The following is a 19,574-nucleotide window of genomic DNA, read 5'->3' as shown; positions in this document are numbered from 1 at the left end:
TTTCCTAGTTCAAGGTCACACAATTAGTAATCCCCTAGCCAAGGGAAGAAACTCTTATGAAAATGACTGGGGCAGGGTGGGAAGCAGCTGAGAGTGTGAATGTTGTTAGTGGCTTTGCAGGACAGGAAGGGAACACAAGGCCAAGTGGTTTGGAGTGTCAATTATTAAATAGGCTTTTTCAGGGTAAAATCCTTTCCAAGGTAAATATTATCAACAAACCAATATTTTATTTGAATAAATTTTGACAGACAACCTCTCTTCAAATGGGTTATTTAGGAATTAAGTTTATGGTATTTCAAGTTAATGGCTTTGGTCAAGAAACCAACACTTTGGTCTGTAAGATAGATGCCCATGGATTTTATAAACTTAGTTTGTTGGAACATTTGAAAATATTAAACATTTTTTATTGAACGCGTTTGCCACTTTTGGAATGAATTTCCTCAAACGTGGTTGCCTGGGGGGGAAAAGAGTGTCAAGTTTGTACTGTTACATTTTGGTTGTCCATGCTGTCTGTGCATCTGTCATTTCAAAAAAAGCAGTAGGTTTTAGGAATAAAATGATCTGCATGAGGTTTGGAAGCTGGCAAAGAGGGTGGCTTGCCGGATGCAGTGGTGGCCTCATCATCCGGCGAGCACGGCCGTAGCTGGCGTGCCTCTTACCGAGTATAATTGCTTTTTCTTCAATCTCTTCCGTCCCGTGCATGTGTACAGGCCTGCTGTTTTTGACCAGCATTTCCTATACAGATCCCGATCAGTTTGTTTATAAAACACAGCCTCCCAGGGAGCAGCCCGACACATCCCCTGATGTGATGATGAATAGCTACCTAGGTTTGTGACCTCTGAGATGACAAATAAATTGTCTTGGTCATGGTCATTTAAGAATTTTTTTTTTGATCCATACAGAGCATAAATCTTTTTATTTTCTATTTCATTTCAAGTGAAGCACACATGAAAAGCATGTCGTGGTTGAGGCGCTGCAGACAGATGGCTTCCAGAGCTGGATTCAATTGTATCGCCCTCTTCTAAACTTGTAGCTCATCCTATTTTTTGACTCACTTCACAATTTGAGAACTGCAACAGTAGTGGTGAAGCTTTTTGTAAATAAAACCCAATAAAAAGGGTGAGCTTATAGTATTCTGCATCTGCCTCGCCTTTACATAGGAAGATTGGCTTAATTTGAATGACTTTGATATGGGCGTTTGTGTTTGCTTGCCATTTAACCTCAATATTGGTAATCTGACATCCTACCTGATGCTTTATGGTGAGGTGTTCTACCATTTTTCTGCCCTCTGAACAAGTATGTAATTGATACAGATGACAACTTGCTCACCTCTATTGTTTATACCAGGTTCTCAAACACTCGAGCTCATCAATCATGGTTTTGTTTGCATGTTTGTGTCTGAGAACTGAGTTGACCCCAAATAGTGAAACGCTGTCAGTGGTATATTAATGTTGTTCGCATTCTTATTCTTGCCTGACGACCAAGGAGATTGAGTACAGAAGTTACTAACTACTACATTAGAGCAAAACCCTATAACATGCACTCAATTACACTATGTCAGGTTGTATCCCAGTATATAGTATGTAACTTTCCCATGATAATTTAGTATCTAGCTTGATCTCCTTTTACAGCAGTTTCAGTATTAAAATGGGGTTCAAACTGATTCTTAAGTTGCATGAATGCTTCATGATTCAAGTTACACAGATGCCAAATAGTATAGGTGCTTTTCTTTAAAAGTCTTAATACATTCCCATAGAAAGCAATGCGGTAGCCTACTACTTTGTACTTGTGTCACATCTCTTGGCTCTGTGACTCTTATCGTAGATGTGATAGCTGCTGGGGAGGGTCAGAGGAGAGTGGTGGGAGTAACCAGTGTTACATACCTCCTGAAAAACAGAGTTGATATGTACTGTTTTGTTTTTCTAGGGTTTTCTTTGGACTCAGGGAAGGGTATTGTTTCCAAAGATGAGATCACTTTTGTATCTGGTGCTCCTAGAGCCAATCACAGCGGAGCTGTGGTTTTGCTTAAAAGAGACCTGAAGTCTGCGCACCTTCTCCCTGAGCACATATTTGACGGGGAAGGGCTGGCTTCTTCATTTGGCTATGACGTGGCAGTGGTGGACCTTAACAAAGATGGGTAAGAACCTCTTAGGTTATTTTTTATGTGCAAAGAATTCATTGCTGCTCTGGCTTCTGTAGGTCTTGAGAAGAAATATCCTTTCAGGTTAGTTGATGGAAAAAATATTTCTGCTGCCAGGTCTTTACCATTCCATCACTCTTCCTCACTTATATTTTGGCAGTAGGCATCCGTTACCCTCCCCAGCGGGTAGGATTACGTTTTCAGTTTTACTATGTGCTGGGATCATGGGTCCGTGAGAATTAAACTTTAACTCAAAAAAAAAAAAAAAAAAAAAACCACCTACGAGGTTCTGTTCTCTGGTTTCTTGAGGGGCTGTTGGAGCATCCAGAATGTCCTGTTGAAAGTAGGGATTGGTGACAAAGTCAATACAAAGGTCTCTGTGGCTGGTGGTGCCAGTTTGGGTCTCGTAGAGAGATGAAGGTGGAGGGGAGTGGAATCTTTACTGGGAGTCTGCGCACTATAGATGTAACTTGGGAACTGGCTTCAAGTTCTTACTCTTGATATTTTTCTTTGGGTGTTTATTAGAGGCTACCTTGGTTTTTAAAAAATACTTTAATTGATGATATATAAATTCCAGATTTGAGGTCCTTTTATCATATCTCTTTGTGTCCTTAATACCTGGGCATGTGGGATTCTCCCTAAGCTCGCTGGTATTTTAGCCAATGGTTCACAGTTCTTCCCCTCATTATGTTTTCAGGTGGCAAGATATAGTTATTGGAGCCCCACAGTATTTTGATAGAAGTGGAGAAGTCGGAGGTGCAGCGTATGTCTACATTAACCAGCAAGGCAGATGGAATAATGTCAAGCCAATTCGTCTTAATGGAACCAAAGATTCTATGTTTGGCATTGCGGTCAAAAATATCGGTGATATTAATCAAGATGGCTACCCAGGTAGACAATAGATTATGAATTGGTCATGATTTATAGATTATTTGATTGTCTAAAATAGTGAGTGCTCATGGCATCTTATTTTAAAACATTGTATTGGAATGCTTTTAAAATTTAATGTTTGTTAAAATGTGGCGTTGTCAACAGATATTGCAGTTGGAGCACCCTACGATGGTAAGGGGAAGGTTTTTATCTATCACGGATCTGCGAACGGAATAAATACCAAACCAACACAGGTAACCAGATAACCTGGATTTCTACAACAAAGGTCTCAACAGTTTGCTTTCTAATGGAATGTTTAGGTTTATGTGAATTTTCACACTAATCATATTTTATTTACAAGTCTACAATAGTATGAATTTTGTTTTTATAAAAAATGTATTATTAGAAGATAGCTTGTTAAATAGATATAAATGCAATGACCTGGTTGTTTTAAATTGTAAAATTTCTTTGGTGAATTAGGAATCAAAGTAAGCCAAAGGAAAAGACTATTCTACCCTGACAGCATAAATAGATGGAAATGTGATATATTCCTTTTAGTAGCATACTAAATAGAGATGAAACTGGACGACCATAAGAGATGATTGTAATTGCATAGAATTCAGATACCAAAAACTAAAAATTGCTTTTGAGAAAAACAAGACATTTGGAGAGCAGGTAGAGAGGTTTGGTTTGAAATACACTGATTGACTTGATATAGTACACAAGCTCATCAAAAATTGTCTCTTTTGTCTTTTGAGGTACAACATAAATCAGATAACTTTTATGAAATAAAATGTATGAAGTGTTGGACCATATGTATACTTATTTATGATTTAGTTTTGATTTAATGTAATTTATAAGTTCAGTTCAAAAGAGACTTATGTGCCTTTTTCAAAGCATGGATAAGAGGCTCTATTTAGTGGCCCAGTGTCCATTCTGATGCCCTGTTCCTTTCAGATTCTCGAGGGTAAATCACCTTTTTTCGGATATTCAATTGCCGGAAACATGGACCTTGATAGAAATTCCTACCCCGATGTTGCTGTTGGTTCCCTCTCAGATTCAGTAACTATTTTCAGGTGTGTAATCTCTGACTTAAAGCATGTTTGGTAATCCGCTTACACTAGAATTTTTTTGCCTTTTGAATTGAAATTTGTTAACAACTATACTTCAAAGGCAAAGGCTTGTATGAGTTTTGAATATTCTTTTTCTCTTCAGAGTAGTGTAATGATGTAATAAAAACCTATTTTGTAAAGTCTTGCTGTAATTTTGAACTAGTTTTTTTAAAAAGGTCAGAATTGGTGGAAAATTTTTACTTTTGGATATATTTCAAAAACCTTTATTTTCATAAAAACTGAAACAGAAAATTTGACAGTATAAAGAATATAAAGAAGGAAATAAATGTCCTATATTTCACCATCCATTATGAAACTCCAAAATTTTGGTTTATATCCTTCTAGTTTTTAATTTTCTGTGAATATACACATATGTTTAACAAAATTGAGATCATAACGTACATATCGTTTTGTAACCTGCTTTTGTTGGTTTGTAACGTATAGTGGCCTTTTTCCATGAGTGAGTTTATAATGCATAGTGGACTATCTCCCTGTCATTGAGTACTTTTCTGAAATGAAGTTAATGGTTGTCTGAGATATCCCATGGCCGGATCATAGTTTACTTAACCGCTGCCATACTGTCATTGGACACATTTATGTTGCTTTCCCGGTTTGGTTGTTTGCTCCTATTATGATACACAAAGCTGTGGTCAACATCCTTAATTTTCTTTGTGTCCTGGATTATTTCCTTATGGTAAATTCCTAAAAGTGACTTGCTAAGTTGAAGGGTCATGTGTGTTTTAGGACTTGTGATTCAGGTTCACAAGTGAAATGACCTCCAGAAAGGCTGCAACAGTGTGCCCATCAGCTGTGTCTGAGCCCCCTTATCCCAGCAATTCCATCACTGCTGGAAATCACCAGGAAAAATTGTTAAAGAAGTTTTTTTTATTATTTAAAAAGCACATTCTTTAAAAAAAAAAAAAAAAAAGGTTAATACAGAATTTCAGTTAAGCACAAGTTCCCCAATATTCTCTTCTTCCACGAAACAGCTTTTAATAGTTTTGAGTCTCTCTCCAGTTCTAGGGTATCATCAAAAGGCATAACTATAACTGCTGTTCTCTATTCTGGCTTTTAAAAATTAATCTCTTCAGTTATCTCTCCTTGTTAATGCAGATACATCAGTCTTACTCTTTCTAACAACTTAATATTATTCCATAATATGCATGTAATGAATCCTCAGTTGATGGAATTTTTAGACAGTCTTTGACTTTTAGCTATTATAAACAGTGTGCTATACAGTATATTGTGTGTATCTCTATGTAATGGATTTTTTTAAAGAAAAATTCCTAGAAATAGAATTGCTGGGATGAGGTTAGCACATTTTTGTATTGATACATATACCCACAGAAAAGTGCTAGCGATTTATGCTCACCAAAACAACCTGCTAGAGGGCCCATTTTCTCACACCCTTACCAACATTGAACAGGATGAATCTATTTAATTTTTGCCAGTGTGATATATGTGATCTCATCTTTTGAGTGAATTTGCATTTCTTTGCTCATTGGTGAGAGTGAACCATTGGGGTTTGATTTTTAAACTATTTGGCTCTATAGTCTTTTTTTTTTTTTTTTTTTTTTTTTTTTGCGGTACGCAGGCCTCTCACTGTTGTGGCCTCTCCCGTTGTGGAACACAGGCTCCGGACGCGCAGGCTCAGTGGCCATGGCTCACGGGCCCAGCTGCTCCGCGGCATGTGGGATCCCCCCGGACCGGGGCACGAACCCGTGTCCCCTGCATCGGCAGGCGGACTCTCAACCACTGCGCCACCAGGGAAGCCCTCTATAGTCATTTTTATCTAAAGAATGTCTTTAAAGAAATAGGCAGTGATATACAATGAAACCCTAAAAGAAGAAAATCTGTGCCGTATGTACACTTGGTGCCATCATTGCCCTTTGTTCTTCCAGAAGGTGCAAGTGTAGATGTGGCCTCTATGTCTAAATAGAATCCTAAGCAAGACCCCTGGGGGTAGGAAAACGACACCAGGACACTTCTGAAGAGCACGCTATTTAAAAAAACTAGAATATACTGTACGTTTATATAATGCAGTATAGAATACTATAGAAAAATGGTTTTCTAGTTAAATGGCAAGATCTATGAAAGCCATTTTATATGAAAACTAAGAACCACAAGAGACGTTACAGATGACAAAAGTAGGAGATGTGAAAATCAGTGGAGAAAAATGTATCTGGGATATGAGGCCAAAGGAAGAAGTAAAAAAAAAAAAAATTTAGTTAACTGAATGAATGTGTGTTACTACCTTTATATGCCTGTTTCTCTCTGTACATATAAGTGTTAGGTATTAACCTTAAAATAGTCAACATTTTTAAAAGGTGGAAGAGTATAGCATAACATTCAAGTATTTTAGCAAGTTTCCATCAGAAAGCAATTTGAACTTCTAGTTCTAGTTTGAGGTATAGACCTCAGGTGTCAAGACTTGAATTCCTGTAACAAAATTTGGTTACGATATCTTTCCCTGACTTTAGCCAATTAAATATTTGCCTCTGTATGTAATTGATATTTTAATATCCTTACTTTCCCGTCCTCATAAGTAGGTTGACTGAACCCTGTAAATGTGTTCCTTCATTCCTCATAGATAGTATGAAAATAAATTTCAAAAGCCTTTGATAATAAGATAATAAGAAATAAGGTAACTCCCTTATTTTACAAACAAGGAAAATGGAGGCCCAGGACTTGCTTGAACTTTTAAGGCTGGATCCTGTGAGAACAGGGCGTGGTACCTAAATCCTCCCAACTTCAGTCCCTGGGCATTTCTCCCCACTAAATTATACTAGTACTTCAGGGTACTTAATAAATAAATGCTAATTAAACATGAGACAGCTGAGCCATAAGATTTGCTTTATGTGTTAAGACATTTTTTATGATTCATATATAATGTGCACTCAAAATTGTGTGTGTATGTTGTGTGTTTAAAAACAGAAATAAAAATAGGATTTAGGTAGAAGTATGTGTTAAAATATTTCCTTTTGAAATTTATGCCGCACTAAAGCCTTAATACTATTGTATGTAAAACACTCTAGCATCTGTAGCAACTGGCTTTAAAATATTTGTGAATTTTTGCCTTTTAAATATGCTCTCAAGACTTTAAGAACATATCTACAGGCGTACTTCATTTTATTGTACTTTGCTTTATTGCGCTTCACAGATACTGTGTTCTTGGTTTTTTTTTTTTAACAAATTGAAGGTTTGTCGTGAGGTGCCATTTTTCTAATATCATTTGTTCACTTCATGTCTCTGTGTCACATTTTGGTAGTTCTTGCAACATTTTAAACTTTTTCATTATTATTATTATTTTCATTATGGTTGATCTTTGATATTATTGCTACGACTTCCTGAAGACCCAGATGCTGGTTAGCATTTTTTTTTTTTTTTTTAGCAATAAAGGTTTTTTTTTTCTTCTTTCTTTTCTCTTCTTTCTTTTTCTACAAACCCTTGTGTCGAGGGCTGACTTTGAATAGATCGCAGCGAGGGAGCTGCTCTGCTAATAAAGTATTTTTTAATTAAGGCATGTACATTGTTTTTTTAAGACATCATGCCATTGCAACTTAATAGACTATAGTATAGTGTAAACATAACTTTTATATGCACTAGGAAACCAAAAAATTCAAGTGACTCCTTCATTGCAATCCTTTTGCTTTGTTGCCGTGGTCTGGAACCAAACCTGTAGTATCTCCGAAGTATGCTTGTAGTTAGGATCTTAGAAATTAGTAGCTGTCTAAATGTAAAATAACAATAGAAAGGTAGACAGTTAAGATAAAGGGAAATGAAGAAACAAAATGTAGGCAGCATTTGCCCTTTAATTGGCTCCTGGCTTCCCCAGGAAGGTACTCAAAACCTCTCTGGCCTACTGATAGATGGATTCCAGAAGTTCAAAGTAGCTGTTTGGAACTTGGATACATTTTCTTGTCGAAACACTGTTCTCCAGAATGGCTGGGTTTACCACAAACCCACTAAAGTCAGGGTGACTGAATCCCTGTGGTAGTGGAGCAATAGAACCTGCTCTGAGTCCATGCTGGAGAGCGAAGGAGCAGAGAGGTGTGCTGTCTCCCCAGCCACCATACACTTGTACTTCCCTGCCTCTGGGGCAGGGGTTAAGCCGTAGGCCCTTGGTGACCCCTTGGCTGTGGGAAGTAGGGAAGAATACGTAAGGGAGAAAGATGATGTTTCTACATGGTGAGAAGGGCTAAAGTTGTGGGACTCAGCTTCTTGTGTGCTTGTGAGGTTGGGTTAGGCAGAGCAGAGAGGGGAAAGGATAAAGGATTCAAGGTTTTGCTTGTAGAGATATTGTGCGGGTAGAAAAGCTGTAGTCAGTACTGGCAGCAGGTGGACAAAGGCTTAAGTTTGGGGGTGGGAGATTCCGAGGGAGGATAGGAAGGGCACATGTTTGTAAGATGGGGACCCGTAAGTTCAGGATTTGCCTGGATTACTAAAATTCACATGATGCATGTAGAAATCCTGACAGCGAGCACCCCAGGTGTTAGGTGTATGTTGGTGTAATCTTTTTTTGGCAAGATTACTCAATTAAAAATGCATGTGTTCTTTGACTCAGAAATTCTGCCTAGGAGTTTAATCCTACAGATAAATAGATGTATGTATTTAGGACGCATACATGTGCATGGATGTATATGCAAGGATGTCTGTCAGAGCAGAAAGACTTAAAAAAATTATCGATGTCTACTGATTAAGGACTGGTTAAATAAATGATGTTATGTTGACACATGCAACACCACCAGCTGTGAAGAACAACTAGGTTTGTGTGTATAGATATGAGAAGACCTCTGAAATGTTAGTGCATGAAAAAAAGTAACATGCAGAGCGATAAGCATGAAAAGCTCCCACTTAAAAAATAGATGCATGTTATTATATTTAATTTTAGATAATATTTTTAACTGAAACTGACTGATAACGTCTGGAAGGACATGCAAGTCTCCTTAGGGGTTTAGGTGGGGACGAGACATATTTGCCTGAAAACTCTGGAACTTTTACATGTTGCCCATATTATTCTTTCAGTTTAAAAAACTCTAATATTAAAATCATTAAAACAATCTATAATTTTAAATAAATCATATTTAAACATTTTTATAAATATCGTGTAAACAGGTTTTAAATTATCTCTGTTAACAGTTGTTTTCTTTAGCAGTGTGGGAGCAGCAATCACATTGGGGAACATTTTTTTTTCCTGTGGTTTTTAAGATGCCACATCTGAGGATGCCTATCTATTATGTGAGTTCATCTTACCTCCAAGTAGCAAAGGGCTGAGCTTGTTTTTTCACTCCTTTGTCTTCAGATCCCGGCCTGTGATTAATATTCAGCAAACCATCACAGTTACACCTAACAGAATTGATCTCCATCAGAAAATGCCCTGCGGGGCGCCTAGCGGGATATGGTGAGCGTTTGCGCTGTGTCCACTCTTCCCCCAGTGTCACGTCTCTGCTTGATGATGGCCCTGTTACCCTGAGGAGCCACAGGGAAGATTAAGAGAAATGGTCAAAGGGAAGAGGAATCTGTCAAGTGAATATATAACATTTTACTCATCAGTCGTCACTGGGGGGATTTCAGGGCTGGGGAACGTGTTGGGATATTTTTCTAGGGCAATAATGCATCTCTTAAGAAATATGTGTTTGATTTTATACAGCCTGAAGGTCAAGGCCTGTTTTGAATATACTGCCAAACCCACTGGTTACAATCCTTCAATAAGTAAGTACCTGCTACTTTTAAAATTATATCTTTTCTGTCTGCCAGGTTGAAAGTTGCATAAATAATAGAAGAATAAAAAACTGTAATGGCCAGAATGGGTCCATAAATTCTGGTTTAAAGAACTAAGTCTATCTGTTGTCTCCTCTTTAATCAGGAGGGTGAAGCCCAAGGGGAAAACTGCATTTGGTCCCCATTTGAAGTTTCCAGAGCAGATGATGTAGGACGGAATGAATGCCTTGGAAAAGTACTCATTTGCTTCCACAACCGTTTCCTCCATTTCTGTCTTTGAAAAGCAGTGTGGAAAATTGGTTTTGTACTTGTGAGGTGGCGGGTGGTAGCTGTAGAAGAGTGACCGCAGGAGCCTGCGTCCTGCTCTAATAATTACCAGTTTATAGTCTCTTTGCTGCCCGGTCCCCTCCCAGAGGCCTCCATGGCCCAGAACACCCAAGCTGTGTCCCCGAGGGTGGGCCCTGGGGGGACGTGAAGGCCGGCCTTGAGAACTCACAGACTTGGGCCCTGCTCCTGGTTCCAGCACCGATGCTGACTGACCCTTCAACACAGAGCAAGTCCCTTAACGTTTGAGTTTTTATTTTCCTATCAGTTTAAAAAAAAAAAAAATGCAGGACAGGGTGGTCTATTCTCATGGCTTTCAGTTTTTACTCTACCTTGAGATGGAGTGAGTTCTCTTAGGGTTTGTCCGTGTTACCTAAAGTATTACTTTCTTTTCTTTATTAAAAAATGTCCCTTTATAACACCCCAGAATTTGACAGCTAAGTCGGCCTTCACCCAATCCATGCTGTCATAGGCCCACTTGGCCTTCATCTTACCGGATTTTAAACTGTCCTCAGGTGGTTTCTTCATCTCTTTGACCTTTTTAGGCCCCTTCTTCTGGGCCACCTCCTGCTGTACGGTCTCCCCACAGGATCTGTGGACCTTGCATGGAGTGTGCACGGTGTGCGTGTATTAGGACTTTCTACACCGGAGGAGCTGTGGCCTTTCACTTTACTTTTGATGTAGCCGGCATTTTATTGAGTACAGAGAATCGTTTTTTGTGTGGCTTTCAGTGACGACATATTTTATGATTTCTCACAATCTGTCATCCTCTCAGTGTAGTTTGTGTTGTTTTTACCCAAATACAGTGCCTTACACTTGCTGGCTTGGGTGACGGGCCTTGTACCATTGTGTTTGGAAGTAGCCTAGAGAGACCAGGAGAAACAGTGATTCTTTGACTGGGCAAGGAGAGGAAACAGAGACACGTTTTTTATTCTATTGGTCATGTTCTCAAACCACTCTGTTTGCCTGTAGATGTGAAATCTCACCGGAACACTCCGTGTCTTCCCCCAGATCAATCATTTCTACAAAATAAATTACACTCTTCCTTCTAGCTTTAATGCTGCGCTTGATGCCATGTAAATTAATTTTATATTCTGTAACTACTCCATTAACCAAGTGTTTATGGACGGCCTACTATAGATAGAACTTTTTTTTCTGAAGACATTGAGAGAAAACCTGCTTTCATTGCCTTTGCTTCCACGGTATTGGGAAATTCTGAATCAAATAAAGCAGAACTTGCACAAAGCTGCAGAAGTTAATACTTCTAAAATCTGTGTTCCCAGTGTCAGAGTGTGAGCTTATTGTCTGACTAGGCTGTTTTAACTCAGCAGTCCTCAGATGTGGTGTTCCATACATACAGATATTTATAATTGAGCCTTAATGACTATTCTACTTGGCTTGCCCCTCAAAAGGTCAGCAAAGGTGGCCGGCAAGGATTTTAAGATGATGTGAACTGTCTGGAGGGTCAGAAAAGGTTAGAGTGGGTTTGGTAGATAAACGGTTTTAATGCACCCACACCCTCCCCTGCTTTTGCTGTGAGGCGCACTCAGCACGTGAGCCTTCGTCTGGTTCATTGTGAAGTTAGCAGGTCACTGATAAATGGATGATGTCAAGGTTCACAGAGGGCCTAAAATGGAGGCCCGTTCCATTTGGCAGCCGTGACATTTAGGAAATCTTTAGATGGACACAGAAATTGCTATTGAAACTGTCATTTCTAAATTTTGGCCTTCTATATTGGAACAGCTATTGTTTCAGCACAAGGATGACGTCACATTGTGTGCGCGCAAATGTGCATTGGCCGTATGTTGGCGTGTATGCTTCTGTTCATCTATTCTACCACTTATATTTATGTCAGGTGTTCTGCTGTTGCCGGGGAGTACAGTGGTGAACCGACCGAGGTGGTCCCTGGCACGGCTTTGCCTGGGAAGATGGTCAGGCAGTCACAGGTCAGCCGGCTAAGTGTGGTTATGGGAGGAATACTGTCGGACCCCCAGGAGGGGCGAGGAGAGGCTTCCTAGAGGAAGCGATGTCCACGCTGAGATCTGAAGGAGGAGTAGGGTTAGTCAGCCAGTGACGGGGAGTCAAAAAGTAGGGGGTGGTCCAGCCGGCAGAAGGGGAGAGTGACTTGCGCAGAGGCCTAGGGGAAGTGGGGACCTGCATGTCTAAGAGGTTTTGTAAGGCAGTCGTCTTTTGTGTTTGTGACAGAGACTGTAGGATTTGCCTCCATCCCTCACTGCAGGTCCCTGGGCCAGCCACCTAGCTCTGTGGGCCTCCAGTTCTTCATGTGGAAGAAGAGGGAATTAAAATAGATGCTCTTAAAAAGGTCTCTTCCAAACTCTAATGTGAATATTAGAACATGGGTTATTCATTTTCTGGAGCAGATTTTTTCTCCTTGAAGCTACCTGCCCTGGCCCTGTACACACTGGTTCACTTCCTCTTCTGATGGTTAGTGAGTGATTAATAAATGTAAGTCATTTAAGTGTTGGACCATAAAGAAACACAGTTGAGTTAGCAGCTACATATAGCGAACTGGCAACGAATGCATTCTGAAGTCAAGAAGTGAGATTTTGATCATCCGAACCCTAGCTTGTCTGCAGGCTCTGTTAGTGTCGGTAATCGCAAGCAGGATGTGCCTTCTGGGGCTTTGGAAGTGGAAGCTTTGGTTGTCGGAGTTTTATTAGCTAACAAACGGGCCCTCTAGTCCCTGAAAGGAAGTATATTTTTACCTTTTAATTCTTTTTCTTTTTTAAGTGAGAAGTCTCATCCTGTTGTCAAAAGACATCTCCGTCTCTAATATATATATATTGTTCCTATTTTAGACAACTATCCTTTATCAAAGCTTCTTAAACTTGAATGTGTATGAGAACCACCTGATGATCTTGTTAAAATGCAGATTCGGGTTAAGTAGGTCTGGCTGGGGCCCAAGGTTCTGCATTCCTGACACAACTCAGGAGAAGCCCCTGCTGCTGATCTAGAGAACATTTTTGAATTTAAGCATCGGACTGTTGAAGGGGGAGTCAGTTTAGGTGCTTAGGGAGTGTTGGCTGCCCTTCTGTTGTCTGAGGTACTCTTGAGTTCTAGAAACACAGTCAGAAACTGATTCTTAGATGCTGCTCTGAGGTTTTGACTTACTCTCGAGCTCCCCCAGGTGGCCCAATGGAACTGTAGCTTTAAAACATTATTCACAGCAATGGGTAGGAGAGAACAACTTGATTTGAAACATCATAATTCAGTCAGAATGTACATTACCAGGAAATGTGAAGGAAAACAATGGCAGTGGGAACAAGTGTTCTAGGAGGGATTAAAATATATCAAAAAGGGACTCACCATACTTACAGCTGTCTTGTGTATGAATGCACTTCTGAGTTGCCATGATTTTGTTGATTTCACCTAGCCATTGCCGGCACACTGGAGGCTGAAAAGGAAAGAAGAAAATCTGGGCTGTCATCAAGAGTTCAGTTTCGAAACCAAGGTTCTGAGCCCAAGTATACGCAGGCGCTCACTCTGAGCCGGCAGAAGCAGAAGGTGTGCATGGAGGAAACCCTGTGGCTCCAGGTGAGGGCTGCAGACAGATCAGTTCTTTAAAGGATGACGTGGAGATTTCTGACATTTATACCAGCCACCCATTTTCCAGCACAAAGGAAAGCATTGTTTCGGAGTTCCCCAGTAGCAAGTATAGCATGCTTAACTGTACCTCTGCATACTTTCCAGGAAAATATCAGAGATAAACTGCGTCCCATCCCCATAACAGCTTCAGTAGAGATCCAAGAGCCGAGCACTCGGAGGCGAGTGAATTCACTTCCAGAAGTTCTTCCAATTCTGAATGCAAACGAACCCAAGTCTGTTCATACAGATGTAAGTCTTTCTGACTTTCATTTTGCCAATTGTTTGCCGTGTTATTGTGCTAAATCAGACATCTCTAAAGGCAATAGAACCAGTGATTGATTTGCTCTAAAGGCCATTCCTTGGCAGTAAATAAGCTTTTTAACATATGCAAGGTTTGTTGCAGAAAATGTTTCCCAAATTAGCAGTGAACATACAGGGTACAATTGGAGCCAGAGAGTATTTTTCTTAATAATTTTTGGCCACTGCAACTTACTGAGGCTATAATTGACAGAACTTACTATTCTCACATCAAGTTTCTCCTGTAGCTGTATGGAGGAAGAAAAATGCATTGTATTTTATCACTGAGAGCATTAAAATGTAGAAAAGAAACTGTTGTTAGTCTGAACGTGAAAATCAAGGAGTATCAAAATTCAGCAAGGCAAAAATGTATTAACAGTAAGATAGTCATTTAGTGCCTAATGTAGCCTCTGTAATCTATGGAAGAAAAATTTATATCGGATGGCTTGCTGTATACCACTTATGAGGTGCGGTCTGTTTGCTAGGGTTTAGGATGGCTGAGATGCCAGATTAGGCTGGGGAGTGGTGACATCTTGATTTGGCGTTTTGTACTTGTTGTCAAAATCTAGTTCATACTGGAGTGTCCACTCTGAGGCACCTGGTTCTAATGGCTCACGGACGAAGGTTTTCACGAGTGAGTTAGGCTTGGGGGCTGATGCCTAAATCTGCACATTGTAGTTGATTGTCATCCAGCATAGTTCCTTGTATACTTTTCAATATACTCTCAATGTCATAATCACATTAATATTTCTTGTGTATATTGCCAGCTCCATAGTCACGTTAAACGTGACAAGCAAGGAGACCGTTTTCCTCATTATTTATCAGTGTGATTATTGAGCACCCCTTAGCACAGTGCAAGATACTCTGCCCTTTGCTTTCCTGACCTTGAACTCTGTTTCCCCATCTGTGCAATGGGGCTCTGAATAGTATATGCCTCATAGGTCCCTTGTGAGGATTACATGAGTTAAAATATGTAATCATGTGTTAGGTAGCACTGTCATTATTATTGGTAATTCTTACAGTAACCCTGTATAGTAGGGAGGTGGTATCCCATGTCACCTGTGATGAAACTTAGACTCTGAAAGGTTAAGTGACTCGCCCAAAGCCATACAACTGAGTGAGCAGCAGAGCCAGGTTTACTCTTTACTCTCCTACAGCACCTCAGTGCCCTGGCCAGAGTGTTCTGAAAACACAGTTTCATTAAAGGACAGAGTGGGCGTTTGATGCAAAGTATGTTTGTAGCTTGGATTCTGCTGTCGTAATTGTCACACAGGGAAATGAACTGTATGGAAACAGTCACCTATGTAGAGTCCTAAGTGATGTAAAGTACAACGATTTTGTTTTCCTACAGGTGCACTTCTTAAAAGAGGGATGTGGAGACGACAACGTATGTAACAGCAACCTTAAGCTAGAATATAAATTTTGTACCCGAGAAGGAAATCAAGACAAATTTTCTTATTTACCAATGTAAGAACTGCTCCATAGCACTAGCAAAAATGACTCTGGCTTTGCAGTGACTTTTTGTGAAGGGTTATTGAAAATGTATTGAGAGCTTTGTCATTTTCCTTTTGTTTTTCAATAGTCAAAAAGGTGTACCAGAACTAGTTCTAAAAGATCAGAAGGACATTGCTTTAGAAATAACAGTGACAAACAGCCCTTCCAACCCAAAGAATCCCACCAAAGATGGTGATGACGCTCATGAAGCTAAACTCGTCGCCACTTTTCCGGACACTTTGACTTATTCTGCATATAGAGAACTGAGGGCTTTCCCTGTAAGTATTTCTGGAGACCATGTTGGCCGGAAAAAACATTGTGTGGCAGGTGAATGTGTTGTGATCTGGTATGTTCTTCTGTTACAGGAGAAACAGTTGAGTTGTGTTGCAAACCAGAACGGCTCACAAGCAGACTGCGAGCTTGGGAATCCTTTTAAAAGAAATTCCAGTGTGGGTGATGCCTTTACATACTGTATTTTAATGTTTCAAATAACATTACAGTGTCAATATGCTCAGTCTGTGTTAACAGCTATTTCTGTTTTTTAGGTTACTTTTTATTTAATTTTAAGTACAACCGAGATCACCTTTGACACCACAGATCTGGATATTAATCTGAAGTTGGAAACGTAAGAGTTCTTTCAACCTTCCATTCAGAATTGTTTCATGAAAACACAGCCAGTCAATGAATTGGCCTTTATCTAAAGCATAAAAGAAGTGTAATTTAATGAGAAAACTGACTGTTAAAATAAAACCCTATTGTTTCCTTTTCATTTTCAGAACAAGCAATCAGGATAATTTGGCTTCAATTACAGCTACAGCAAGAGTGGTTATTGAACTGCTTTTATCGGTCTCCGGGTAAGTGTTTGTGTTTAGCACAACAAATCAGTGTTTGAAAGAACCATTTACAATCCTCACTAAAACTGGTGTTTTTTAATTTAACAGAGTTGCTAAACCTTCCCAGGTGTATTTTGGAGGTACAGTCATTGGTGAGCAAGCTATGAAATCTGAAGAGGAAGTGGGAAGTTTAATTGAGTATGAGTTCAGGGTAAGTGGCCGCAGTTGGCCCTTCTGTTCTAGGTACTGAAAGCTAACATGTGCTGTATATGGTCTTGAATATGTAATTTTAATAAATAACAATAAATACACATGATAAAGTGAGTTTGCCAGCTTTTCAACACCATACTGGCTTAGTGTAGAAGTCATATTTTCCAGAATGGAGAACCACAACTGTCATTCAACATAAGATTCTGTTCAGAATCCAGTTCAGTTTGGTCCTAGAGAGTTGGAGTTTGGTGTAGAGAGAAAGGAAGAATCGATTTTTTCCCCTCCAGAGTCTGTCTGTAAAACAAAAATCTCAAAGTAATTTCTATCTGGCTTTAGAATGTGTTATGATTTCTTTCTTTCTCTATTATAAAGTCCTCTGTCTTGTTGCTTGTGGTTAATGTTCACGACCTTTCCCGAGCCCAGTTTTGTGATGGTGAATGTGGGTTTGGCATATGCCAGTAAGGAAGACGAGTGGTTGCTCTGACCCATTTCAAAGTAGGCAATCCCAGTGGCTCTTGGTCCCGTTGAATGAACATATTCTCATGGTACAGAGGTGGCTCCTAAGTCACAGGCAGGTTGAGGTCTGTGTGTCTCCAGTCATGCTCCTGAAAACACAGTGACCGTTGTTGAGGTGTGAAAGTCTGAAGTAGCAAGAATGGGCCCACCGGGGACTGCAACAAGGTGAAGAGGCAGAATTCTCCTCTGAAAGCACCTCTTAGCTCTGCAGACATGGATGGGACAGGTAGTGGGTGGTGGTCATGGCACCTAGGCAGATGTGGCTGAAGGAGAGGTCTGTGGGTTCCGGAGCAGTCCTCCACAGAAACTCTTTCGATTTCTGCTGCAGGAGTTGCTCCCTGCCTGCCCCCAGCTTGCACTCGTGGGTTCCTGGCTGCCAGAAGGGTCCTACTCCGGGTCTGTCAGTTGTTATCCCAAGCCTCCCCCGCATAGTAAGGACGGGGACAGCTTCATTTTTGCAGCAGGTGGGGCTTCCCAGAAGCAGGTTGTGGGTGCACTGCCACCGCACAGGCTTGGTCATCTGCCAGGCAGTGTGGTTACAGAGCGATACACAAACACACATGTGGCTTTTTCCTGGGTCTGTTGGAGCCTGGCATATCTACACTGCAGATTCTGTTACAACAAAAGTTGTTCCTGGATTGAATGAACGATTATTTCTCTTTGATCTCTCTTTTCTTTCTGTTTTTATTGACAGGAATCTTTAAGCACAAGTCTCTATTTTGAATGCCCTATCCATACTCCATTTTTGGAAACTGTGCTTTTATTGTAGTATTATGCCAGATACTTTGGCTTTTTTTCTCTTGGCAATAGGAACTGCTTACTTAATTTTATGTTGAGGGAATTACACTGAGATAATAACGTATTATTTTCTAACAGGTGATTAACTTGGGCAAGCCTCTTAAAAACCTCGGCGCAGCAACCTTGAATATCCAGTGGCCAAAAGAAATTAGCAATGGCAAATGGTTGCTTTATTTGGTGAAAGTAGAATCCAAAGGATTGGAAAAGATAGCTTGTCAGCCACAAAATGAAATAAACTTCCTGAAACTGAAGGTAGGCTGGTGGATTTTACACTTAAATTATTTCTGCGCCTTTGGTGATGGGAGAAGGGTGAAGATTAATTGTCAATCATGTGAATTTGGCACTGTTTGGGGAGGGAGAGCTCAAGAGGTTTGTGCAGTAGTACCAAAAAATTACCTTAGGTGGAACTATTTTTGGATGTAATTCTTTCAGGAGGCTCACAACTCAAGAAAGAAACGAGAAATTGCTGAAAGACAGACAGACGATGGTAGAAAACTTTCTTTATTTGCCGAAAGAAAATACCAGACCCTCGTAAGTATTTTTCAAGAGCTGTGAATGTTTGACAGGAGGTGGCGGGAAGGCCTTCCCCAGACCCCTGCGCCGTAACCCCTGCTCTTCCTTTTCTCCCCAGAACTGCAGTGTGAACGTGAACTGTGTGAATATCAAGTGTCCGATCCGAGGGCTGGACAGCAAGGCCTCCGTGGTTCTGCGCTCAAGGCTCTGGAACAGCACGTTTCTGGAGGTGGGCTCCGCCGCCGGGCTGTGCCCCTCAAGTTGTCTGCCACCTCCCAGGACATTTCCCTCTTCACTAATGCTTTCACTAACTTTGTCTCCGACAGGAGTACTCCAAGATGAACTACCTGGACATCCTCGTGCGGGCTTCCATTGATGTAACTGCTGCCACCGAGAATATTAAGCTGCCCAATGCGGGCACTCAGGTGAGGGGTCCCCGGGCTTCACTCAGCTCAGAGCAGATCTCTCTCCTCCACCCCATGCCCGTGGCCTGAGGATGTGCTGCTCTGCAACTCATTTCCCTCACGGCACTGTCACCCCCTTTATGGAGAAAGCAGATGGTATCTTAAGGTGCGGCCCACCCCAAGCAGCGTTTCAACGGAATCATTGCAGAAAGAAGTGATTCCCGGGTCATCTCGATCTGTGGTGCATGGGGTAGATTTGAGAGCTCTTGGCTCAAGGAGAGAATGGGTGCACCTCCCACGTCTTGTACCGCCCCTGATGCTTGTCACCGTTGTCAGCGTGTCCCCAGTGACGGTAGCCTCACTGCATTATGGGGTAGCTCGTGGCATGTGTGGCCAGCAGCAGTTACTAGAAACGATCTCTATATAGGAATCCAGAGTTGAATCTTGTAAAATCAGTCTCTGGTTATCCTTTGAAATAATTGAAGGAAACTGTCATGCCTCCTCGGACAGGTCTCTTCAGAGCTAAGCACCCTGCTCTTCAGTTTTCTGTCCTGCCCTGGCGCAGCTGAACTGGTTCCGGGTCTCTGCCCTTCCTGGGCCGGCCCCAGGCAGGGCTGAGCTGCCTCCTTCAGCTTACCCGAACCTGCCTCCCGGTGTCTCAGACCCAAGCGTCTGTTAGTTCAGCCTAAAATTTGGTTTTGAAACGGTTGCTGAGGATGGTTTGCATTTCTAGCGG

At 40.9% G+C, this 19,574-nt stretch overlaps 1 protein-coding gene across 3 annotated transcripts in view; it reads left to right on the top strand.

Moving 5' to 3' along the window:
- ITGA6 (integrin subunit alpha 6) overlaps nt 1-19,574 on the top strand; it is a 328,970-nt gene that overhangs the window by 295,908 nt on the left and 13,488 nt on the right. For all 3 annotated transcript variants that reach the window (XM_060302245.1, XM_030851895.2, XM_030851899.2), the window contains 18 exons: nt 1,927-2,137; nt 2,838-3,031; nt 3,176-3,264; nt 3,968-4,086; nt 9,425-9,523; nt 9,773-9,834; nt 13,562-13,722; nt 13,879-14,022; nt 15,422-15,537; nt 15,653-15,842; nt 15,930-16,013; nt 16,110-16,189; nt 16,341-16,418; nt 16,506-16,608; nt 18,000-18,173; nt 18,354-18,452; nt 18,553-18,663; nt 18,761-18,859. In XM_060302245.1, coding sequence (XP_060158228.1) covers nt 1,927-2,137; nt 2,838-3,031; nt 3,176-3,264; nt 3,968-4,086; nt 9,425-9,523; nt 9,773-9,834; nt 13,562-13,722; nt 13,879-14,022; nt 15,422-15,537; nt 15,653-15,842; nt 15,930-16,013; nt 16,110-16,189; nt 16,341-16,418; nt 16,506-16,608; nt 18,000-18,173; nt 18,354-18,452; nt 18,553-18,663; nt 18,761-18,859 — 2,213 coding nt within the window. The remainder of the gene's footprint in view (nt 1-1,926; nt 2,138-2,837; nt 3,032-3,175; nt 3,265-3,967; nt 4,087-9,424; nt 9,524-9,772; nt 9,835-13,561; nt 13,723-13,878; nt 14,023-15,421; nt 15,538-15,652; nt 15,843-15,929; nt 16,014-16,109; nt 16,190-16,340; nt 16,419-16,505; nt 16,609-17,999; nt 18,174-18,353; nt 18,453-18,552; nt 18,664-18,760; nt 18,860-19,574) is intronic.

The sequence above is a fragment of the Globicephala melas genome, chromosome 7 (assembly GCF_963455315.2).
Source record: "Globicephala melas chromosome 7, mGloMel1.2, whole genome shotgun sequence".
Lineage (NCBI taxonomy): Eukaryota > Metazoa > Chordata > Mammalia > Artiodactyla > Delphinidae > Globicephala > Globicephala melas.
This window is presented reverse-complemented; position numbering and strand designations above follow the sequence as displayed.